At 46.9% G+C, this 22,048-nt stretch overlaps 1 protein-coding gene across 1 annotated transcript in view; it reads right to left on the reverse strand.

The window, feature by feature from the left end:
- Positions 1-1,775: 1,775 nt before the first annotated feature.
- The window catches only part of VPS51 (VPS51 subunit of GARP complex), a 31,546-nt gene continuing 11,273 nt past the window's right edge, over positions 1,776-22,048 (reverse strand). Inside the window, exons 5-10 of the mRNA XM_069739452.1 lie at positions 9,460-10,168; positions 8,419-8,634; positions 8,073-8,291; positions 3,275-3,396; positions 3,074-3,161; positions 1,776-2,237 (exon numbers count right to left, since the gene is read on the reverse strand). Coding sequence (XP_069595553.1) covers positions 1,977-2,237; positions 3,074-3,161; positions 3,275-3,396; positions 8,073-8,291; positions 8,419-8,634; positions 9,460-10,168 — 1,615 coding nt within the window. The 3' untranslated portion in view covers positions 1,776-1,976. The remainder of the gene's footprint in view (positions 2,238-3,073; positions 3,162-3,274; positions 3,397-8,072; positions 8,292-8,418; positions 8,635-9,459; positions 10,169-22,048) is intronic.

Here is a 22,048-nt window from a genome sequence, read left to right on the forward strand (position 1 = left end):
TACCACGGTACGGCCAGCACACATCCATACAACCTCACATACCACGGTACGGTCAGCACACGTCCATACAACCTCACGTACCACGGTACGGTCAGCAGGGCTGTGGAATTGCTTCATCACCCATTTACAGTGACTAATAAGTTACAAGCTGAGGATTTAACTCCTGGCATTTTTATAAAGGAGTGGAAGAACTCGTTGTTTTGCCTGTCCCAAAGAGGAGGTTTAATCGCAGATGGCATTGCTGCTTCAATGAAACGGAGTGAGACACTGCTATTAGAAAATAAAATTCTTCTGGCAGCTGTTTATGTGGACCCGAGTCATCATATATTGCTGGATGATCAACAGCTTACTAAAGGAAAAGAAGCTCTGATTGAGGTAGCAGTTAGGATGAGTGGCTACAGGACGGCCAAGAGCAAGAGGACCCGGGTCCTGCCAGTGCTGCTGCTGCCGTTCCTTCATCCTCATCTGATGAGGAGTTTGATTTCGACAAGTATTTGGATGACAAGAAGCAGGCAAAGCGTTGCCGCAGGGAAAAAGATTCCACTCCCATAGAAAACAGTGACCATATTTCAGCAAAATTTTTCACTTGCTCTCAAAGAAGTAGAAGAGTTCAATCGTTCATCAAAACTGACTGTGCAGGAGGCAATTCCTTTATACCCTGAAATTGTTAGAGATGTCGCCCATGTGGTTACTGCTTTGCCACCAACCCAAGTTAGTGTAGAGAGGTTGTTCTCTAGCCTTAAAATAATTAGGTCAGAATTCAATCTCAGAATTGAGATTATCTGTAAAGGAGCATCTGATGGAGGCAATACTATTTCTCAAAACAAATTCATAGACTGCACAAATGCTGTTCAGTACGTTTTTGTTGAAAACTGGTTTTTTCCCACTTACTGTATAATAAATTGTAAATATGCAGGTATTTTGTTCTAAAGTTGTATTCCAATAAATATATTTTATGTTCTATCTAAATGGCTTGATTATTGTATCATAATAAAGATTAAAAGCCTGATGTTACCATTTTACCACAGTAAATTTATCACAAACATGAGCCATGTATGAGGGAGTCGGAGTCATGGGAATTGAGGAGTCGGAGGTTTAGCTTTCCATGGCACGTACCATGGTATGGCCAGCACACTTCCATACAACCTCACGTACCATGGTACGGCCAGCGCACTTCCATATAACCTCACATACCACGGTGCTGACAGCGCGTCCATATAACCTCACGTACCACGGTACGGCCAGCGCACGTCCATATAACCTCACATACCATGGTGCTGACAGCGCGTCCATATAACCTCACATACAACGGTACGGCCAGCGCATGTCCATATAACCTCACGTACCACGGTGCTGACAGCTCGTCCCTATAACCTCACGTACCACGGTACGGCCAGCGCACGTCCATATAACCACACGTGCCATGGTACGGCCAGCACACTTCCATAAAACTTCATGTACCATAGTACGGCCAGCACGCTTCCATACAACCTCACGTACCACGGTATGGACAGCGCATCCATATAACCTCACGTACTAAGGTACAGACAACGCGTCCATATAACCTCACGTACCACGGTACGGGCAGCGCGTCCATATAACCACGTACCACGGTACGGACAGCGCGACCATATAACCTCACGTACCAAGGGACGGCCAGCGCACAAACATGCAACCTCACGTACCATGGTACGGCCAAGCACATTATGCATTTGTGACATTTCTTTAGTATTGTGCCTTTAATATTGCAGCAAGTTTTCATGCAACATTCTGCCTTTTAGTATTTGGCCATACCAAGACTTTATTTGCAATGTACATATAGCTCCCACAAATGTGCGTTTCAGATATATACAGCCCCCCAGTGGTGCGCCTTGTTGGGTGCTCTTCCTGCTTTTACGCCATGCCACAGGTCGAGTTATTATTAAATTATTGTTATATACGTTCTTGTTATATACAGATCTTGATGTGTCCGGTATTCAGCCCCTCTCGCAGATCACCTCTATCACACTCTGCTCCATGGGCGACGGATCCAAACACCGGTGAGCAGCGCTGCCGACAACCTCATCCAAAAGGCAATGGACTAGATTCTCGTCACTGACAAAGCGCCACAGGTAGAGCTGCAGGTAGTGACAATCTACCTGGATCTGTTGGAGACCGAAGCGGCCAAATGTCCTCAGGCGGACGCACTCCAGGAACGTCTTAAGGCTGATCTTTATAATTCCTGTAAGAATAGACACCTGAAACGCGAGAAACAGATCCACAGTGTTACGAAGAAAATGAGAAAGAAAAACGTGAAAATCAAAATTAAATATGAACATCTTAAGAACAGATCATAATATTATCTGACATACTGTATATGATCTATATTCTCACATTTTCACATAAAGCAACAGCTGGACCTGTAAATAATCTATGGAGCATTCATCAGTAACTTACAACAATAGACTGGATCAATTAGAATTTAGGGGGGTTTATAAAGAGGCCACTTGGCTTGCTACTTTTGCCGAGTCCTACAATTATTATCTATCAATCAGGAGTGCACCGCTCCCAAGCCTTTTGCTTGCTGCTGGTGGTTGAAGCAGCTTTTGCTTGATTGACAGTTTATCGGTGGATACGCTGACCAGAGGTGTGTGCCTTCTGAATCTGCTATATGAGGCGGCTTGCTTCTGCAGCATTAAAGGAGCGCCGGGGCCTTGAAGCTGGTCAGATTCAGAAATTTAGGCCAACTTTAGATCAGCACTTACAAGCTCTATAGTAAAGAGCTTGTAAGCGCTGGACTCCATGCCTACGAAGCCAGCCACCACTCAGTGGTTGCAGCGTTGGCTGGCAAAGTAAGCGATGACCAAAAAAATATAATAAAAAAATCCCTGCACTCTTCAGAATCGAGAGTATTTTTAATATCAAGTAAATTGTAACGTCTGTTGTGTTTTTACTATTTTAACCATTTAATGTGGGAATAGTCCTTAAGAATAAGTTCTGATGGCGTTGAATCCCCACCAATCGTATTCTGATGGTCTATCCTAAAAAGTCCTTTAATATGTAGGTATTGGTAAAAGCGATACAATAATTTTACCTTGTTAAACTGGACGGTGCTGAAGATATCGATTCTCTCGGAGAACAACTTCTGGATGTTGCTGAGAAGGTTGGTATCTAGAGGAGCACTTGTAGTAGAAACGGAAGAGAATTAATAGCCCACTTGTTGACGTGCGGACCCAAATGTAAGCCCCACGTGTCATAAGAATCTGTAAGAGACTCGTACTGACGATATACATACCTTGGAGTGTAGCTCTGAGCGTATCGCCCCTGCAGCCGAGAGCTGCTATACACAGAGAAGGTGCGTTTACTAGAATCGCTGCTGTGAGCTTTCCGGACCCCTTCCTCATATAAAAGCCCCACCTGAGAAAATAAACAGATGGATGGCTTGTACTTTTGGGAGTACTATAAGACTGCGTTCACACGTAGCAGTCATGATGCAACTGAAAACGAGTGTTCAAGGTTTTTCGGTCCCTGATATTACTAAATACTATTGGGCAGCTCACTTTTTTAGAATCCCATCATGGGCTTCCTTTAGGGCATATAGTAAGAGGGCAGAAATAGAGAAATTGTGGTTGGCGCCAGTGCATCCAAACTCGCTGCTATGGCTAAAGAGGACCGGTGTAGTCCCGGAGCCCCTACTAGGCCCCGTTCGTTTCACAAGAGACATTTGGCTCTCCTGTATGAGAAAGTTTGGTCTGGCCTCTCCCAACTCGCCTATGGTTTCATTTATATGTCAACCTCTGCTGCCAATTAGTCTTAAATATGCGATGGCCCACCCTTGGTCCTCTGCGGGCTTGTTTAGATTTGCAGATGTAGTAGACGGGGACACGTTGGACCTGCTTTCATTTGATGACGTCCAATCCAAGTTCTTTATTGCCATTAAATAATTTTATCAATTCCTGTAGATCAGGCATTTTGCCCTTTCCCTTTTCAGCTCGTCGGGAGTTTCCCTGCTGACTGACTTTGAAAGGATTTGCAGAAGAGGGACATCGACCAAGTATTTGATCTCAGAGATTTATAGAATTTTGAGCTCTCCCCAAGATGGTCGGCAACCAAAACACCCCTACATATGCAAATGGGAATCTATTCTCAACTGCCCAGCCCTCCACCTCCAAAACCAACTTCTTCACCATTACAGAAGTTCGATTTTCTCAAGATCGCATCTCACCACCTGTGCACTTGACCCGATCCCTGTTCACTTGACCCGATCCCTTCCCACCTGATCCCAAACCTCGCCACAGTCTTCATCCCAACCCTATCCCATCTCTTCAACCTATCACTAACAACTGCCGTTTTCTCCCCTTAAGGTTTAAACATGCCTCCATCACACCTATCCTCAAAAAGCCCTCTCTTGACCCTTCCTCTGTATCGAGCTATCGCCCTATATCACTTCTCCCCCATGCCTCAAAACTACTAGAACAACACGTCCATCTTGAACTGTCCTCCCATCGCTCTTCCTGCTCCCTCTTCGACCGCTTACAATCTGGCTTCCGGTCACACTATTCCACCGAAACTGCCCTAAGGTCACCAATGACCTATTAACCGCCAAGAGCAAGCAACACTTCTCTATCCTCCTCCTCCTGGACCTGTCCTCTGCCTTTGACTCAGTGGACCATTCCCTATTATTACAGACCCTCTCATCCCTTGGCATCACAGACTTGGCCCTATCCTGGATCTCGTCATACCTAACAGACCGGACATTCAGTGTCTCCCATTCACACACCACCTCCTCACCTCGCCCCCTATCTGTCGGAGTCCCACAAGGTTCAGTCCTAGGGCCCCTGCTCTTCTCCATTTACACTTTTGGCCTGGGACAGCTCATAGAATCTCATGGCTTTCAGTATCACCTCTATGCTGATGACCCACAGATCTACATTTCTGGACCAGATATCACCACCCTACTAACCAGAATCCCTCAATGTCCTCCTTCTCCACTAGATATCTAAAACGTAATATGGACAAAACAGAATTCATCATCTTTCCCCCCATCTCACGTGACCCCCCCAACGAACCTAATCATTACAGTAAATGGCTGCCCACTCTCCCCAGTCCCACAAGCTCGCTGCCTCGGGGTAATCCTTGACATTGATCTCTCCTTCAAACCACATATCCAAGCCCTTTCCACTTCCTGCCGCCTTCAACTCAAAAATATTTCACGGATCTGTACATTTCTAAACCAAGAATCTGCAAAAACCCTAGTCCATGCCCTCATCATCTCTCGCCTAGACTACTGTAACCTCCTGCTCTGTGGCCTCCCCTCGAACACTCTCGAACCCCTCCAATCTATTCTAAACTCTACTGCCCCACTAATCCACCTGTCCCCCCGCTATTCCCTGGCCTCTCCCCGCTGTTAATCCCTTCACTGGCTCCCCATTGCCCAGAGACTCCACTACAAAACCCTAACCATGACATACAAAGCCATCCACAACCTGTCTCCTCTATATATCTGTGACCTCGTCTCCCGGTACTTACCTACACGCAACCTCTAATCCTCACAAGATCTCCTTCTCTACTCCCATCTCCTCTTCCCACAAGAGGAAACAAGATTTCTCCCACGCATCCCCCCTACTCTGGAACTCTCTACCACAACATATCAGACTCTCACCTACCATCGAAACCTTCAAATAGAACCTGAAGACCCGCCTCTTCCGACAAGCCTACAACCTGCAGTAACCACCGATCAACCAAACCACTGCACAACCAGTTCTGCCCTCACCCATCCCTTGTAGATTGTGAGCCCTCGCGGGCAGGGTCCTCTCTCCTCCTGTAGCAGTCATGACTTATATTAAGATTATTGTACTTGTTTTTATTATGTATACCCCTCCTCACATGTAAAGCGCCATGGAATAAATGGCGCTACAATAATAAATAATAATTCTGAGAAGGGAACTCTCGCCCCTAAATTGGCATATCATCTGGGAAAGGGCGGCTAAGTCTTCCATCTGCACCCGTTACAAGGAAAATCAGTGTAAGATATTTTTGTTCTGGTATCACACTCCTGACTTACTTCACAGACTGAACCCCTCAATTCCAGATGTGTGTTGGCGGCTCGGATGTGGACTCGCTGTATCATATTTTCTGGTCGTGTCCGGGGATTGGGAATTTTTGGAGGGAGGTGGGTTCGCAGATCTTCAAGGTTCTCTTTACTGATGTGGATTTGGATCCATCTATATATCTAGTAGGTCTCACTCTTAAGGGGATGGGAAAAAGTCAGCTAAACTGCCATTACATATTCTTACCACGGCTAGATGTTTGATCGCACTCAACTGGAGACAGGTTTCTCCGCCGTCACACCTTCATTTGCTTTATAGAATCAACGACATCCGAAGGATGGAACATATGACGGCGATTTTGAACGCGAGTGTGGAGAGTTTTGACTCGGTATGGGCCCCATGCGATTACTTTTGGGCACAAAGAAGTGACTAAAGGTACTGTCACATTTAGCGACGCTGCAGCGATATAGACAACGATGCCGATCGCTGCAGCGTCGCTGTTTAGGTTGTTGTGTGGTCGCTGGAGAGCTGTCACACAGACAGCTCTCCAGCGACCAACGATGCCAAAGTCCCCGGGTAACCAGGGTAAACATCGGGTTACTAAGCGCAGGGCCGCGCTTAGTAACCGGATGTTTACCCTGGTTACCATTGTAAAAGTAAAAAAAAACAAACAAACAGTACATACTTACATTCCGGTGTCTGTCCCTTGGCGTCAGCTTCCCTGCACTGTGTCAGCGCCGGCCGGCCGTAAAGCAGAGCACAGCGGTGACGTCACCGCTGTGCTCTGCTTTACGGCCGGCGCTGACACAGTCAGTGCGGGAAGCTGACGCCGGGGGGACAGACACCGGAATGTAAGTATGTACTGTTTTTTTTTTTTTTACTTTTACAATGGTAACCAGGGTAAACATCGGGTTACTAAGCGCAGCCCTGTGCTTAGTAACCCGATGTTTACCCTGGTTACCAGTGAACACATCGCTGGATCGGTGTCACACACGCCGATTCAGCGATGTCAGCGGGTGATCCAGCGACGAAATAAAGTTCTGGCCTTCTAGCTCCGACCAGCGATCTCACAGCAGGATCCTGATCGCTGCTGCGTGTCAAACACAATGATATCGCTATCCAGGACGCTGCAATGTCACGGATCGCTATCGTTATCGTTGTTCAGTGTGAAGGTACCTTAACTTGTTATGGGATTGCTGGATCCTCCCTTTCTCTGACACTTACTCTCTCCCCTTCCCCCTCTCTCCGTATGTTGTATGTCCGGTCTTATTGTCTGTTTAAAATTGGGTTAATTGCTTGATAATCTGTTTAGGTTGTACTTTGTAGTCTGATTGGGGAGTTATTGACATTATCCTTATTTTCTCTGCTTTTTTCTGTAAAGGCTTGACTCTCCTTTTTTCTTTTTGTCAAAATTGTTAAAACTTCAATAAAAATTTACAGTTAAAAAAAAAAAAGATAAAAAAAAAAAAGAATGTTCGACATAAAAATAAGCAATAACGAACTAAGATATGCCATCACATGGGGTCAATGGTGAGGGTGCAAACGCCATGTTCACACCAATCCTCAGAAAGGTGTAAATGCGACGTTCATACCAATCTTCGGAATAAAGGAGCAGTAATCCTAATGCTCCTTCACAGTATCTTCCTCCACAGCAACACTCCTGACCACCCGGTGTGCAGAAACCTACACCACAGACCTGGGCCCTTAAATGGGGTGGTGCGCAATCATCTGCACAGTGGAGTCTGGGAGTGCCGCTATGCTGGGAATGAGCTGAAGGGACCTTCCTCCTTCTGTTCTTTGAGTGTATTATATCACATGGACTAGTACAATAACCAGGCGTGCCCAGCGCCCATCATCCACAACCCCGACCCTTCTTTCCATTAATTAATAACTTGCCATATTTTTTTATTTTGCAAAGTGAGTGAATTATATAAGAAGAGACCTGGCAGCAGAGATTTGGCAGTCTGCTAAGGAGAAAAATAAGAATGGTTCAAAAGTAGGCAAAAAAAAGTAAAAAAAATCTGCAAGAAAGCCGAAACGCACCTGCACATCTACGCCAGTGATGTCCTCCACTACTCGCTTCATGACAGCTCGGACATTTCGGGGTTCAATGGTGGTCACCCAGTCCCTGGTCTCGACACTCTTGCGTAACATCTGAGAAATGACCAGCCCTTGAGACTTTACATATTGATTGAGGAGGGTCTGGGCTGTGGATCGAGCTAAGGAACAGAGAGTGCTGACGGGGGTAACCGGAGAGCGGTCCTAAACAAATGAGAAATGAACAAAGTTGATTTCTACGATTTAAAAAAAAAAAAAAAAAAGGAATATTGAAAAGCTGAGGCTTATTCACACGAGCATATACGCTGGAAATTCAGCATATTTTTTTTACCTGTCCCAGAAACTGTTCATCTGTTAGAGTCAGTATGTAGCTAATGGTTGATGTCTCATAGTCCAGGCAGAGGCGAGAAAGAAGCAACAGGAGCAGTGGAGGAGTATTAGCTCCTTTCTCCCCTGGGGAATCACAGAACTGTCGAGCTGTCTGGCACAAGGACTTGATAAAAGCTACGATCAATCCTTCTCTGACGCCCTGACTGCAGAACTCACCCTGGGAAGAAAATATAAATGAAAGGTCTATTAGGCTATGTGCACACTTTGCGGTTTTTACCGCGGAACCGCGGCGATTTTGATGCTGCGGGTCCGCAGCAGTTTCCATTGCGTTTACAGTAACCTGTAAACCCTATGGAAACCGCAAACCGCTGTGCACATGCTGCGGGAAAAAACACACAGAAATGCAGCGGTTTACAACCCGCAGCATGTCACTTCTTTGTGCAGAATTGCAGCGATTCTGCACCCATAGAAATGCATTGATCCGCTTACTTCCCGCATGGGGCTGTGCCCACCATGCGGGAAGTAAGCGGATAATGTGCGGGTTATACCCGGGGTGGAGGAGAGGAGACTCATCTCCGGGAACCATATTTGTGGTTAAAAAAAGAATTAAAATAAAAAATAATGTTATACTCACCTCTCAGAGCTGCACGCGGCCGTCCGGTCTGGGTTGTTGTGCGAGCAGGGCCTGCGGTGACGTCGCGGTCACATGACCGTGACGTCACGAAGGTCCTTCTCGCACAGGATCTTTGGAACCGGACCGCCGCCTGCAGCGCCGAGGAGATCGGGACGTCAGAGGGTGAGTATATCATGATTTTTTTTATTTTTAACATTACTATTGATGCTGCATATGCAGCATCAATAGTAGGAAATCCCGCAGCGGAAACCGCAGGACAAAACGTGATAAAGCGGTTTTGCCCTGCAGATTTATCAAATCCGCTGTGGGAGAATCCGCAGGGACCCGACTCAACGTGTGAACATGGCCTTAGAGTAAGAGGTGAGAAACAGGACAACCATCCACCCCTAGATTTCATCTTCTGCTCACCTTGAAGTATTGCTTGTCTGAGAAAGCCACGTCTTTAGCTGTGAAGAGATGTACAGAAGCCAAAACCGATTTAATTTGGTTGAGAACGGATCCGGAAAGCACCGATAATAAGTCACCCAGTGCTGGCGATTCTTTCCCGGGAATCCTTGGAGCAGCAAGGGCTTGTCTAACATCAGTAATGCAACCCTGGAAGAAGTCTTTCAAGGCTTGCAGGTATTGAGATAAGCGCTCCTGTGCTGCCCTTACTACAATCTCAGTGCCCCTTCTATTAAAGCTGCATCCTGGAACTAACTTAGACGGTGCCTGAAGACGTCGGTGGAATCGGTCCAAGGCTCTTACTAGGAGAGAGTTGTCCCCAGGATTCTTCTCTTCTCGCAGGCGTTTCTCTACCAATTCAAAGTAACCCTCGCTCAGTTCATCTAAGAACCGGGTCAGCTTTTCCTCAGCCATTTGAGCGGTGCCTCCTGGCTCCTTGCAGAAAAGGCTTTGGTAAGAAGCTGCCAGGAGACAGGCGTCACTTATAAATCCACCGCAGCCCCGGTCAACAAACTCCAGAATATCACTAGCCTCTTGTAACTCGGAGAGGTGGGAAGCCAACCGTCCACGTCCGTGGGCAAGAAATTCGTCACATAGGAGATGAGCTGGTTCCTCCAAGCTCAAGAGGAGCTCCACACATTCAGAAAGGTCCTGGGGGGAAGATGAGGGATCCCTACAGAATACAAAACAAGAAGTTAGATGACCGATCACATACTACAGAATTGAACCAAAATATAAAGTAATGTACCATGCACAGGTATGAAGATGATCCAACCACACAAGTAGTCCTACACGTCACAGGTGGCTCTCACAAGATTTCACAATCAAAGTTGCACACATTATTAAATAGATCTATTAAACCCAAGGACACTGGAGTATTTACATTGCAAACCATCACAATGGCTGCATAATCTAGATATTAGAGTGATTTCAGGAGTGCAACTGAAAAAGTGAGAATTCAAGAGTCCAAGTGTATTCAGCCTGACTGTCCGCTGCAGCTTGTAGTGAGCAGTGAGAGATCTCAGCAGGGAGGAGGGTCAATCAGAGTAAGTGGGCAACACAGAGGTAAACTTTTATAAAGGCTTATACAGCTATTCTGACAATCATTTTCCCAGTAAATGCAGCAACCTTAGCAGGTTTAGGAGACCATTTAGTAATATATGCAGTTTGTATTGTGAAATCTGGTGACAGATCTGCTTTAACAGACTAAAGCGTCGTCCAGACACCTGTGAAACAAGGTCCGATTGACAAGTTGCTCATATGTTTGCAGAGCAGGCTGTCAATCAACGTGTCGGGGAGTAATTACAGCCACACTCACTGTGTAGTGATCGGTGACTGTAACCTCTCCCAACATCGCCCCAACAATTGGAAGCGAGTGGCTGCAGGGAAAATAGAAGTTCATTTTCTACCTGTAGCAGCTGCCCCAGTAAGGCGGTCTAAAAAGATTCTAATGCCATTTACCTGCAGATTAAACTCACATCTAAAAGGTCAATAGGTTCAGTTTCTATTATTTCACATGAGGAAAGAAAAAGCAACCAAGGCCTGGTGCAGACTGCCTTAGAGGCCACTGTCAGGCACATACGCCCAGGACCTATATGCTTCATAGTGGCCACACTCTGGATATTTAGGCATCTGTCCAATATAGAAAACCACTGAAAAAAAATAAGTATACTGTAAGGAAATTTTTTTTCTTGCTATGGCACTCCATATAGGAGAGTGCAGTCTGTTGTGCTCACTTATAGGCTATATTCACACTTTGCGGATTTTGCTGCGGATCCGCAGCGGATTTGACCGCTGCGGATCCGCAGCAGTTTCCCATGAGTTTACATTTCAATGTAAACCTATGGGAAACAAAAAACGCTGTGCACATGCTGCAGAAAAATCCGCGCGGAAACGCTGCGGATTACATTCCGCAGCATGTCACTTCTTTTCTGCGGATTTTCAGCTGCTCCAATAGAAAACTGCAGTTGAAAATCCGCAGAAGAAAACGCAGTAAAAACCGCGATAAATCCGCAGTAAAAACCGCGATGGGTTTTCACTGCGGATTTTGCAATTCCGCTGCGGAGAAATCCGCAGTGGAATCTGCAAAGTGTGCACATAGCCATACAGTTAAGTAAAGGGTATGCAACAGGAGACTGGCCAGGCAGAAGCCAAAAGAACTAAACTTGTGGCCTCCGTCTAGCAGATTGCAGCCTATGGAAGAATTAAGGCTATGTGAACACGTTCAGGATTTTTTGCATTTGTCGCGTTTTTTCAGCCGTTTTCCGATAAAAACCGCATATATAAGCATCCCATCATTTTTAATGCATTCCGCAATTTTTGTGCACATGCTGCTTTTTTTTCCGCGACAAAAAAAACGCATTGCGGTAAAAAGTGCACCATGTTCATTCATTTTGCGTTTTTGCCGCTATTTATTGCATTGGGAAGCTCCGGAAAATGCACAAAAAATTCGCAAAAAAAAGTGCAAAAATGCAATAAAAATGCGAGAAAAAAAACGCATGCAGATTTCCTGCAGAAAAAGTCCGGTTTTGTTCAGGAAAATTCTGCATACTTTCCTGAACGTGTGCACATAGCCTAAAATATATTCTGGGAAAGGCCGGATATATACTTTGTGATAAGGGCATGTAAGTCAGGAATCACTGATTCAATGGTTTCCTCACATATTACACACTTCTGCTTTGATGAGAGTGACGTTATTCTTAGTGCAGCATGATCGTATATAAATATAAGGATTGACAATGAAATCAGATTAAAAATTATATATATATATATATATATATATATATATATATATATATATATATATATATATATATATATATATATATATATATATATGTAAATTTTTTATCTAATTTCATTGTCAATGAAATGATCAACTACAAAACATTGCCATATGTCACGGCTTGCATGTTTATCACATGTGACAAAATGTTAGGTGTTTCCATTATCTTGTCCAACGTGCGTGTGTGTTGGACTAAATATTGGAAACACAACGTTTTGTCATCATAATCTTCGAACATGTTATAAACATGCAGCCGTGATATATGGTAACTAGCTATTGAACCCGTTCTACGCCCGGGTGGCGAGCATTTATATTGGTATATGGTCTCCATCCTGGTATGTGCTGCTCCATCCTGCGCCCCCATCCTGTCATGTGCTGCTCCCATCCTGCGCCCCCGTTCTGTCATGTGCTGCTCCCATCCTGCGCCTCCATTCTGTCATGTGCTGCTCCCATCCTGCGCCTCCATTCTGTCATTTGCTGCTCCCATCCTGTCATTTGCTGCTCCCATCCTGCGCCCGTTCTGTCATTTGCTGCTCCCATCCTGCGTCCCCGTTCTGTCATTTGCTGCTGCCATCCTGCGCCCGTTCTGTCATGTGCTGCTGCCATCCTGCGCCCGTTCTGTCATGTGCTGCTGCCATCCTGCGCCCGTTCTGTCATGTGCTGCTGCCATCCTGCGCCCGTTCTGTCATGTGCTGCTGCCATCCTGCGCCCGTTCTGTCATGTGCTGCTGCCATCCTGCGCCCGTTCTGTCATGTGCTGCGGCCATCCTGCGTCCCCGTTCTGTCATTTGCTGCTGCCATCCTGCGCCCGTTCTGTCATGTGCTGCTGCCATCCTGCGCCCGTTCTGTCATGTGCTGCTGCCATCCTGCGCCCGTTCTGTCATGTGCTGCTGCCATCCTGCGCCCGTTCTGTCATGTGCTGCTGCCATCCTGCGCCCGTTCTGTCATGTGCTGCTGCCATCCTGCGCCCGTTCTGTCATGTGCTGCTGCCATCCTGCGCCCGTTCTGTCATGTGCTGCTGCCATCCTGCGCCCGTTCTGTCATGTGCTGCTGCCATCCTGCGCCCGTTCTGTCATGTGCTGCTGCCATCCTGCGCCCGTTCTGTCATGTGCTGCGGCCATCCTGCGCCTGTTCTGACATGTGCTGCTGCCATCCTGCGCCCGTTCTGTCATGTGCTGAGGCCATCCTGCGCCTGTTCTGTCTTGTGCTGAGGCCATCCTGCGCCTGTTCTGTCTTGTGCTGCTGCCATCCTGCGCCCGTTCTGTCATGTGCTGCTGCCATCCTGCGCCCGTTCTGTCATGTGCTGCTGCCATCCTGCGCCCGTTCTGTCATGTGCTGCGGCCATCCTGCGCCCGTTCTGTCATGTGCTGCTGCCATCCTGCGCCCGTTCTGTCATGTGCTGAGGCCATCCTGCGCCTGTTCTGTCTTGTGCTGCGGCCATCCTGCGCCCGTTCTGTCATGTGCTGCTCCATCCTGCGCCCGTTCTGTCATGTGCTGCGGCCATCCTGCGGCCGTTCTGTCATGTGCTGCGGCCATCCTGAGCCCGTTCTGTCATGTGCTGCTGCCATCCTGCGCCCGTTCTGTCATGTGCTGCTGCCATCCTGCGCCCGTTCTGTCATGTGCTGCGGCCATCCTGCGCCCGTTCTGTCATGTGCTGCTGCCATCCTGCGCCCGTTCTGTCATGTGCTGCGGCCATCCTGCGCCCGTTCTGTCATGTGCTGCGGCCATCCTGCGCCCGTTCTGTCATGTGCTGCGGCCATCCTGCGCCCGTTCTGTCATGTGCTGCTGCCATCCTGCGCCCGTTCTGTCATGTGCTGCTCCCATCCTGCGCCACCATTGTATTATATGCCCCCCGCTCCAGTGTGTATGCCCCCGAATGCTGCTGCCATATAAAAAAAAAAAAAAAATACCATACTCACCTATCGTCCGGCTCCACTGCAGGTATGTCTTCAAGAAAATGGCGCCGGAAAGCGGGGACTGCGCAGGCGCCGATTCCGGCAGCAGGAATCGGCGCCTGCGCAGTCCGCGCTTTCCGGCGCCATTTTCTTGAAGACACACCTGCAGTGGAGCCGGAGTGTGTCTTCAAGAAAATGGCGCCGGAAAGCGCGGACTGCGCAGGCGCCGATTCCGGCAGCAGGAATCGGCGCCTGCGCAGTCCGCGCCCTCCAGAGCCGGGAGACGGAGCCGCAAGCAGCGCTGGAACCGGGAAAGGTGAGTATACTTACCCTCCCTCCTGGCGGTCCCTGACTCTCCGGTGGAGATCGCGGTATGCGTTCAGTGCTTACGCATACCGCGATCTCCCGGGAGCGTCGCTCTGTGAGGCCCAGACTGCGCCGGCGCTTGCGCTTGCGCAGTCTATAGAGGCTTCGGACAGAGTGACGCTCCCAGCGTTATATTATAGATGTTTTGTAGTTGATTATTTGTGTTATGTGATATGTGTATGTAAATTAACTGTTTATTTTGCAGAATTGTAAGAACCTGATACCAATGGCAGACCTCTCGGATTTTCAAAGTGGCCAAATTGTTGGTGCTCGTATGGCAGGCGCTGGTGTAACAGAAAGTGCTTGAATGTTTGGCGTGTCAATAGGTACTGTCTCCAAAGTACTGACTGTGTTTGAAAGAGAAGGAAAAACGTCCGCAGCAAAGCAGAGGTCCGGTCGAAAGTCAAAGTTGACTGAGAAAGAGTGTTGGACTCTAAAGCGAATTGTGAGAGAGGATCGCAAGACCACTGCTCCGAAAATCACTGCTGAGCTCAATGAACACCTACAGAACCCAGTTTCCACAAAAACTGTTCGTTGGGAGCTGCACAAATCTGGATTCCACGGAAGAGCTGCAATTAGAAAACCGCCGCTCTCAATGACAAATGTTTCCAAGCGTTTAGAGTGGTGTAGAAACCTCCAGAATTGGTCCCTCGAGCAGTGGAAACCTGTGATATTCTCAGATGATTCATCGTTTACCCTGTTTCCGACCTCCGGCCGAGTGTACGTTTGGAGACAGCTGAAATAAGCATTCCATCCAGACTGCCTTCTCCCAACCGTAAAGCATGGCGGAGGTTCTGTGAAATCTGGGGTGCTATTTCGTGGAGATCCGCCGGGCCAAGTATATCCCTTCATGGAAGAATTAACAGCCGAGATTATTTAGGCATTTTGGGCGAACAAGTGCATCCAATGGTTCAAGCACTGTTCCCGGAGGAGAACGCCATCTTTCAGGATGATAATGCACCAATTCATACAGCTAGAATTGTTAACCCCTTCATGACCCAGCCTATTTTGACCTTAAAGACCTTGCCGTTTTTTGCAATTCTGACCAGTGTCCATTTATGAGGTAATAACTCAGGAACGCTTCAATGGATCCTAGCGGTTCTGAGATTGTTTTTTCGTGACATATTGGGCTTCATGTTAGTGGTAAATTTAGGTCAATATATTCTGTGCTTATTTGTGATAAAAACGGAAATTTGGCGAAAATTTCGCAATTTTCACATTTTGAATTTTTATTCTGTTAACCCCTTCATGACCCAGCCTATTTTGACCTTAATGACCTGGCCGTTTTTTGCAATTCTGACCAGTGTCCCTTTATGAGGTAATAACTCAGGAACGCTTCAACGGATCCTAGCGGTTCTGAGATTGTTTTTTCGTGACATATTGGGCTTCATGTTAGTGGTAAATTTAGGTCAATAAATTCTGCGTTTATTTGTGATAAAAACGGAAATTTGGCGAAAATTTTGAAAATTTCGCAATTTTCACATTTTGAATTTTTATTCTGTTAAACCAGAGAGTTATGTGACACAAAATAGTTAATAAATAACATTTCCCACATGTCTACTTTACACCAGCACAATTTTGGAAACAAAATTTTTTTTTGCTAGGAAGTTATAAGAGTTAAAATTTGACCAGCGATTTCTCATTTTTACAACGAAATTTACAAAACCATTTTTTTTAGGGACCACCTCACATTTGAAGTCAGTTTGAGGGGTCTATATGGCTGAAAATACCCAAAAGTGACACCATTCTAAAAAATGCACCCCTCAAGGTGCTCAAAACCACATTCAAGAAGTTTTTTAACCCTTCAGGTGCTTCACAGCAGCAGAAGCAACATGGAAGGAAAAAATGAACATTTAACTTTTTAGTCACAAAAATTATCTTTTAGCAACATTTTTTTTATTTTCCCAATGGTACAAGGAGAAACAACCACGAAAGTTGTTGTCCAATTTGTCCTGAGTACGCTGATACCTCATATGTGGGGGTAAACCACTGTTTGGGCGCACGGCAGGGCTTGGAAGGGAAGGAGCGCCATTTGACTTTTTGAATGAAAAATTGGCTCCACTCTTTAGCGGACACCATGTCACGTTTGGAGAGCCCCCGTGTGCCTAAAAATTGGAGCTCCCCCACACGTGACCCCATTTTGGAAACTAGACGCCCCAAGGAACTTATCTAGATGCATAGTGAGAACTTTGAACCCCCGGGGGCTTCACAAATTGATCTGTAAAAATGAAAAAGTACTTTTTTTTCACAAAAAAATTCTTTTAGCCTCAATTTTTTTCATTTTCACATGGGCAACAGGATAAAATGGATCCTAAAATTTGTTGGGCAATTTCTCATGAGTACACCGATACCTCACATGTGGGGGTAAACCACTGTTTGGGCACATGGTAAGGTTCGGAAGGGAAGGAGCGCCATTTGACTTTTTGAATGAAAAATTATCTCCATCGTTAGCGGACACCATGTCGTGTTTGGAGAGCCCCCGTGTGCCTAAACATTGGAGCTCCCCCACAAATGACCCCATTTTGGAAACTAGACCCCCCAAGGAACTTATCTAGATGCATATTGAGCACTTTAAACCCTCAGGTGCTTCACAAATTGATCTGTAAAAATGAAAAAGTACTTTTTAATTCACAAAAAAATTCTTTTCGCCTCAGTTTTTCATTTTCACATGGGCAATAGGATAAAATGAATCCTAAAATTTGTTGGGCAATTTCTCCCGAGTACGCCGATACCTCATATGTGGGGGTAAACCACTGTTTGGGCACACGGCAGGGCTCGGAAGGGAAGGCGCGCCATTTGACTTTTTGAATGGAAAATTAGCTCCAATTGTTGGCGGACACCATGTCGCGTTTAGAGAGCCCCTGTGTGCCTATGCATTGGAGCTCCCCCACAAGTGACCCCATTTTGGAAACTAGACCCCCCAAGGAACTTATCTAGATGCATATTGAGCACTTTAAACCCCCAGGTGCTTCACAGAAGTTTATAATGCAGAGCCATGAAAATAAAAAATAATTTTTCTTTCCTCAAAAATGATTTTTAGCCTGGAATTTCCTATTTTGCCAAGGGTAATAGGAGAAATTGGACCGCAAATGTTGTTGTCCAGTTTGTCCTGAGTACGCTGATACCCCATATGTGGGGGTAAACCACTGTTTGGGCGCACGGCAGGGCTCGGAAGGGAAGGCACGCCAATTGGCTTTTTAAATGGAAAATTAGCTCCAATCATTAGCGGACACCATGTCACGTTTGGAGAGCCCCTGTGTGCCTAAACATTGGAGATCCCCCACATATGACCCCATTTTGGAAACTAGACCCCCAAAGGAACTAATCTAGATGTGTGGTGAGGACTTTGAACTTCCAAGTGCTTCACAGAAGTTTATAACGCAGAGCCATGAAAATAAAATAAAAATTTTATTTTCTCTAAAATGATTTTTTAGCCTGCAATTTATTATTTTCCCAAGGGTAACAGGAGAAATTTGACCCCAAAAGTTGTTGTACAGTTTCTCCTGAGTACGCTGATACCCCATATGTGGGGGTAAACCACAGTTTGGGCACATGTCGGGGCTCGGAAGTCAAGTAGTGACATTTTGAAATGCAGACTTTGATGGAATGCTCTGCGGGCGTTACGTTGCGTTTGCAGAGCCCCTGATGTGGCTAAACAGTAGAAACCCCCCACAAGTGACCCCATTTTAGAAACTAGACCCCGAAAGGAACTTATCTAGATGTGAGGTGAGCACTTTGAACCCCCAAGTGCTTCACAGACGTTTACAACGCAGAGCCGTGAAAATAAAAAATCATTTTTCTTTCCTCAAAAATGATGTTTTAGCAAGCAATTTATTATTTTCTCAAGGGTAACAGGAGAAATTGGACCCCAGTAATTGTTGCCCAGTTTGTCCTGAGTACGCTGATACCCCATATGTGGGGGTAAACCACTGTTTGGGCACATGTCGGGGCTCGGAAGTCAAGTAGTGACGTTTTGAAATGCAGACTTTGATGGAATGGTCTGCGGGCGTCACGTTGCGTTTGCAGAGCCCCTGGTGTGCCTAATCAGTAGAAACCCCCCACAAGTGACCCCATTTTGGAAACTAGACCCCCCAAGGAACTTATCTAGATATGTGGTGAGCACTTTGAACCCCCAAGTGCTTCACAGACGTTTACAACGCAGAGCCGTGAAAATAAAAAATCATTTTTCTTTCCTCAAAAATGATGTTTTAGCAAGCAATTTTTTATTTTCTCAAGGGTAACAGGAGAAATTGGACCCCAGTAATTGTTGCCCAGTTTGTCCTGAGTACGCTGATACCCCATATGTGGGGGTAAACCACTGTTTGGGCACATGTCGGGGCTCGGAAGTCAAGTAGTGACGTTTTGAAATGCAGACTTTGATGGAATGGTCTGCGGGCGTCACGTTGCGTTTGCAGAGCCCCTGGTGTGCCTAAACAGTAGAAACCCCCCACAAGTGACCCCATTTTGGAAACTAGACCCCCCAAGGAACTTATCTAGATATGTGGTGAGCACTTTGAACCCCCAAGTGCTTCACAGACGTTTACAACGCAGAGCCGTGAAAATAAAAAATCATTTTTCTTTCCTCAAAAATGATGTTTTAGCAAGCAATTTATTATTTTCTCAAGGGTAACAGGAGAAATTGGACCCCAGTAATTGTTGCCCAGTTTGTCCTGAGTACGCTGATACCCCATATGTGGGGGTAAACCACTGTTTGGGCACATGTCGGGGCTCGGAAGTCAAGTAGTGACGTTTTGAAATGCAGACTTTGATGGAATGGTCTGCGGGCGTCACGTTGCGTTTGCAGAGCCCCTGGTGTGCCTAAACAGTAGAAACCCCCCACAAGTGACCCCATTTTGGAAACTAGACCCCCCAAGGAACTTATCTAGATATGTGGTGAGCACTTTGAACCCCCAAGTGCTTCACAGACGTTTACAACGCAGAGCCGTGAAAATAAAAAATCATTTTTCTTTCCTCAAAAATGATTTTTTAGCACGCAATTTTTTTATTTTCTCAAGGGTAACAGGAGAAATTGGACCCCAGTAATTGTTGCCCAGTTTCTCCTGAGTACGCTGATACCCCATGTGTGGAGGTAAACCACTGTTTGGGCACACGTCGGGGCTCAGAAGGGAAGTAGTGACTTTAGAAATGCAGACTTTGATGGAATGGTCTGCGGACGCCATGTCGCGTTTGGAGAGCCCCTGATGTGGCTAAACAGTAGAAACCCCCCACAAGTGACCCCATTTTGGAAACTAGACCCCCCAAGGAACTTATCTAGATATGTGGTGAGCACTTTGAACCACCAAGTGCTTCACAGACGTTTACAACGCAGAGCCGTGAAAATAAAAAATCATTTTTCTTTCCTCAAAAATGATGTTTTAGCAAGCAATTTTTTATTTTCTCAAGGGTAACAGGAGAAATTGGACCCCAGTAATTGTTGCGCAGTTTGTCCTGACTATGCTGGTACCCCATATGTTGGGGTAAACCACTGTTTGGGCACACGTCGGGGCTCGGAAGGGAGGGAGCACCATTTGACTTTTTGAATAAAAGATTGGCTGGAATCAATGGTGGCGCCATGTTGCGTTTGGAAACCCCCTGATGTGCCTAAACAGTGGAAACCCCTCAATTCTAACGCCAACACTAACCCCCCAACACCCCTAACCCTAATCCCAACTGTAGCCGTAACCCTAACCACAACCCTAACCCCAACACACCCCTAACCCTAAAGCTATGTGCCCACGTTGCGGATTCGTGTGAGATTTTTCTGCACCATTTTTGAAAAATCCGCAGGCAAAAGGCACTGCGTTTTACCTGCGGATTTACCGCGGATTTCCAGTGTTTTTTGTGCGGATTTCACCTGCGGATTCCTATTGAGGATCAGGTGTAAAACGCTGCGGAATCCGCACAAAGAATTGACATGCTGCGGAAAATACAATGCAGCGTTTCCGCGCGGTATTTTCCGCACCATGGGCACAGCGGATTTGGTTTTCCATATGTTTACATGGTACTGTAAACCTGATGGAACACTGCTGCGGATCCGCAGCGGCCAATCCGCTGCGGATCCGCAGCCAAATCCGCACCGTGTGCACATAGCCTAATTCTAAAGGTATGTGCACACGCTGCGGAAAACGCTGTGGATCCGCCGCAGTTTCCCATGAGTTTACAGTTCAATGTAAACCTATGGGAAACAAAAATCGCTGTACACATGCTGCGGAAAAACTGCACGGAAACGCAGCGGTTTACATTCCGCAGCATGTCACTTCTTTCTGCGGATTCCACAGCGGTTTTACAACTGCTCCAATAGAAAATCGCAGTTGTAAAATCGCAGTGAAATGCGCAGAAAAACCGCGGTAAATCTGCCATAAATCCGCAGCGGTTTAGCACTGCGGATTTATCAAATCCGCTGCGGAAAAATCCGCAGAGGACCAGAATACGTGTGCACATACCGAAACCCTAACCCTACCCCTACCCCTAACCCTACCCCTACCCCTAACCCTAACCCTAGTTCTAACTCCAACCTTAGTGAAAAAAAAAAAAAATCTTTATTTTATTATTGTCCCTATCTATGGGGGACAAATGGGGGGGGTCATTTACTGTTTTTTTATTTTGACCACTGTGATAGATTATATCACAGTGATCAAAATTCACATTGGAACGAATCTGCCGGCCGGCAGATTCGGCGGGCGCACTGCGCATGCGCCCGCCATTTTGGAACATGGCGGCGCCCGGGGAAGAAGACGGACGGACCCCGCCAGGATCAGTAAGTATAAGGGGGGGAGATCAGGGCACGGGGGGGCGTCGGAGCACGGGGGGGGAGGGATCGGAGCATGGGGGAGAGTGATCGGTGTGCGGGCGGGTGGATCTGTGTGCAGGGGGGGTGGATCGGTGTGCAAGGGGGGTGGATCGGAGCACGGGGGGGGGATCGGAGTGCGGGGGGGGTTTGATTGGAGCACGGGGGGGTGTGATTGGAGCACGGGGGGAGCGGACAGGAGGACGGGGGAGCGGAGCACAGGACGGAGGGGAGCGGGCCACAGATCGGGGGGCTGGGGGGGCGATCGGAGGGGTGGGGTGGGGGCACATTAGTATTTCCAGCCATGGCCGATGATATTGCAGCATCGGCCATGGCTGGATTGTAATATTTCACCATTTTTTTAGGTGAAATATTACAAATCGCTCTGATTGGCAGTTTCACTTTCAACAGCCAATCAGAGCGATCGTAGCCACGAGGGGGTGAAGCCACCCCCCCTGGGCTAAACTACCACTCCCCCTGTCCCTGCAGATCGGGTGAAATGGGAGTTAACCCTTTCACCGGATCTTCAGGGACGCGATCATTCTGTGACACAGCATATGCGTCACAGGTCGGATTGGCACCGACTTTCATGACGCATACGCTGTGTCACAGGTCGGGAAGGGGTTAAAGCATGGCATGAGGAACATTCTAATGAAGTTGAGCATCTCATCTGGCCCCCACAATCCCCAGACCTCAACATTATTGAGCATTTATGGTCGAT

The sequence above is a fragment of the Ranitomeya imitator genome, chromosome 9 (assembly GCF_032444005.1).
Source record: "Ranitomeya imitator isolate aRanImi1 chromosome 9, aRanImi1.pri, whole genome shotgun sequence".
NCBI lineage: Eukaryota > Metazoa > Chordata > Amphibia > Anura > Dendrobatidae > Ranitomeya > Ranitomeya imitator.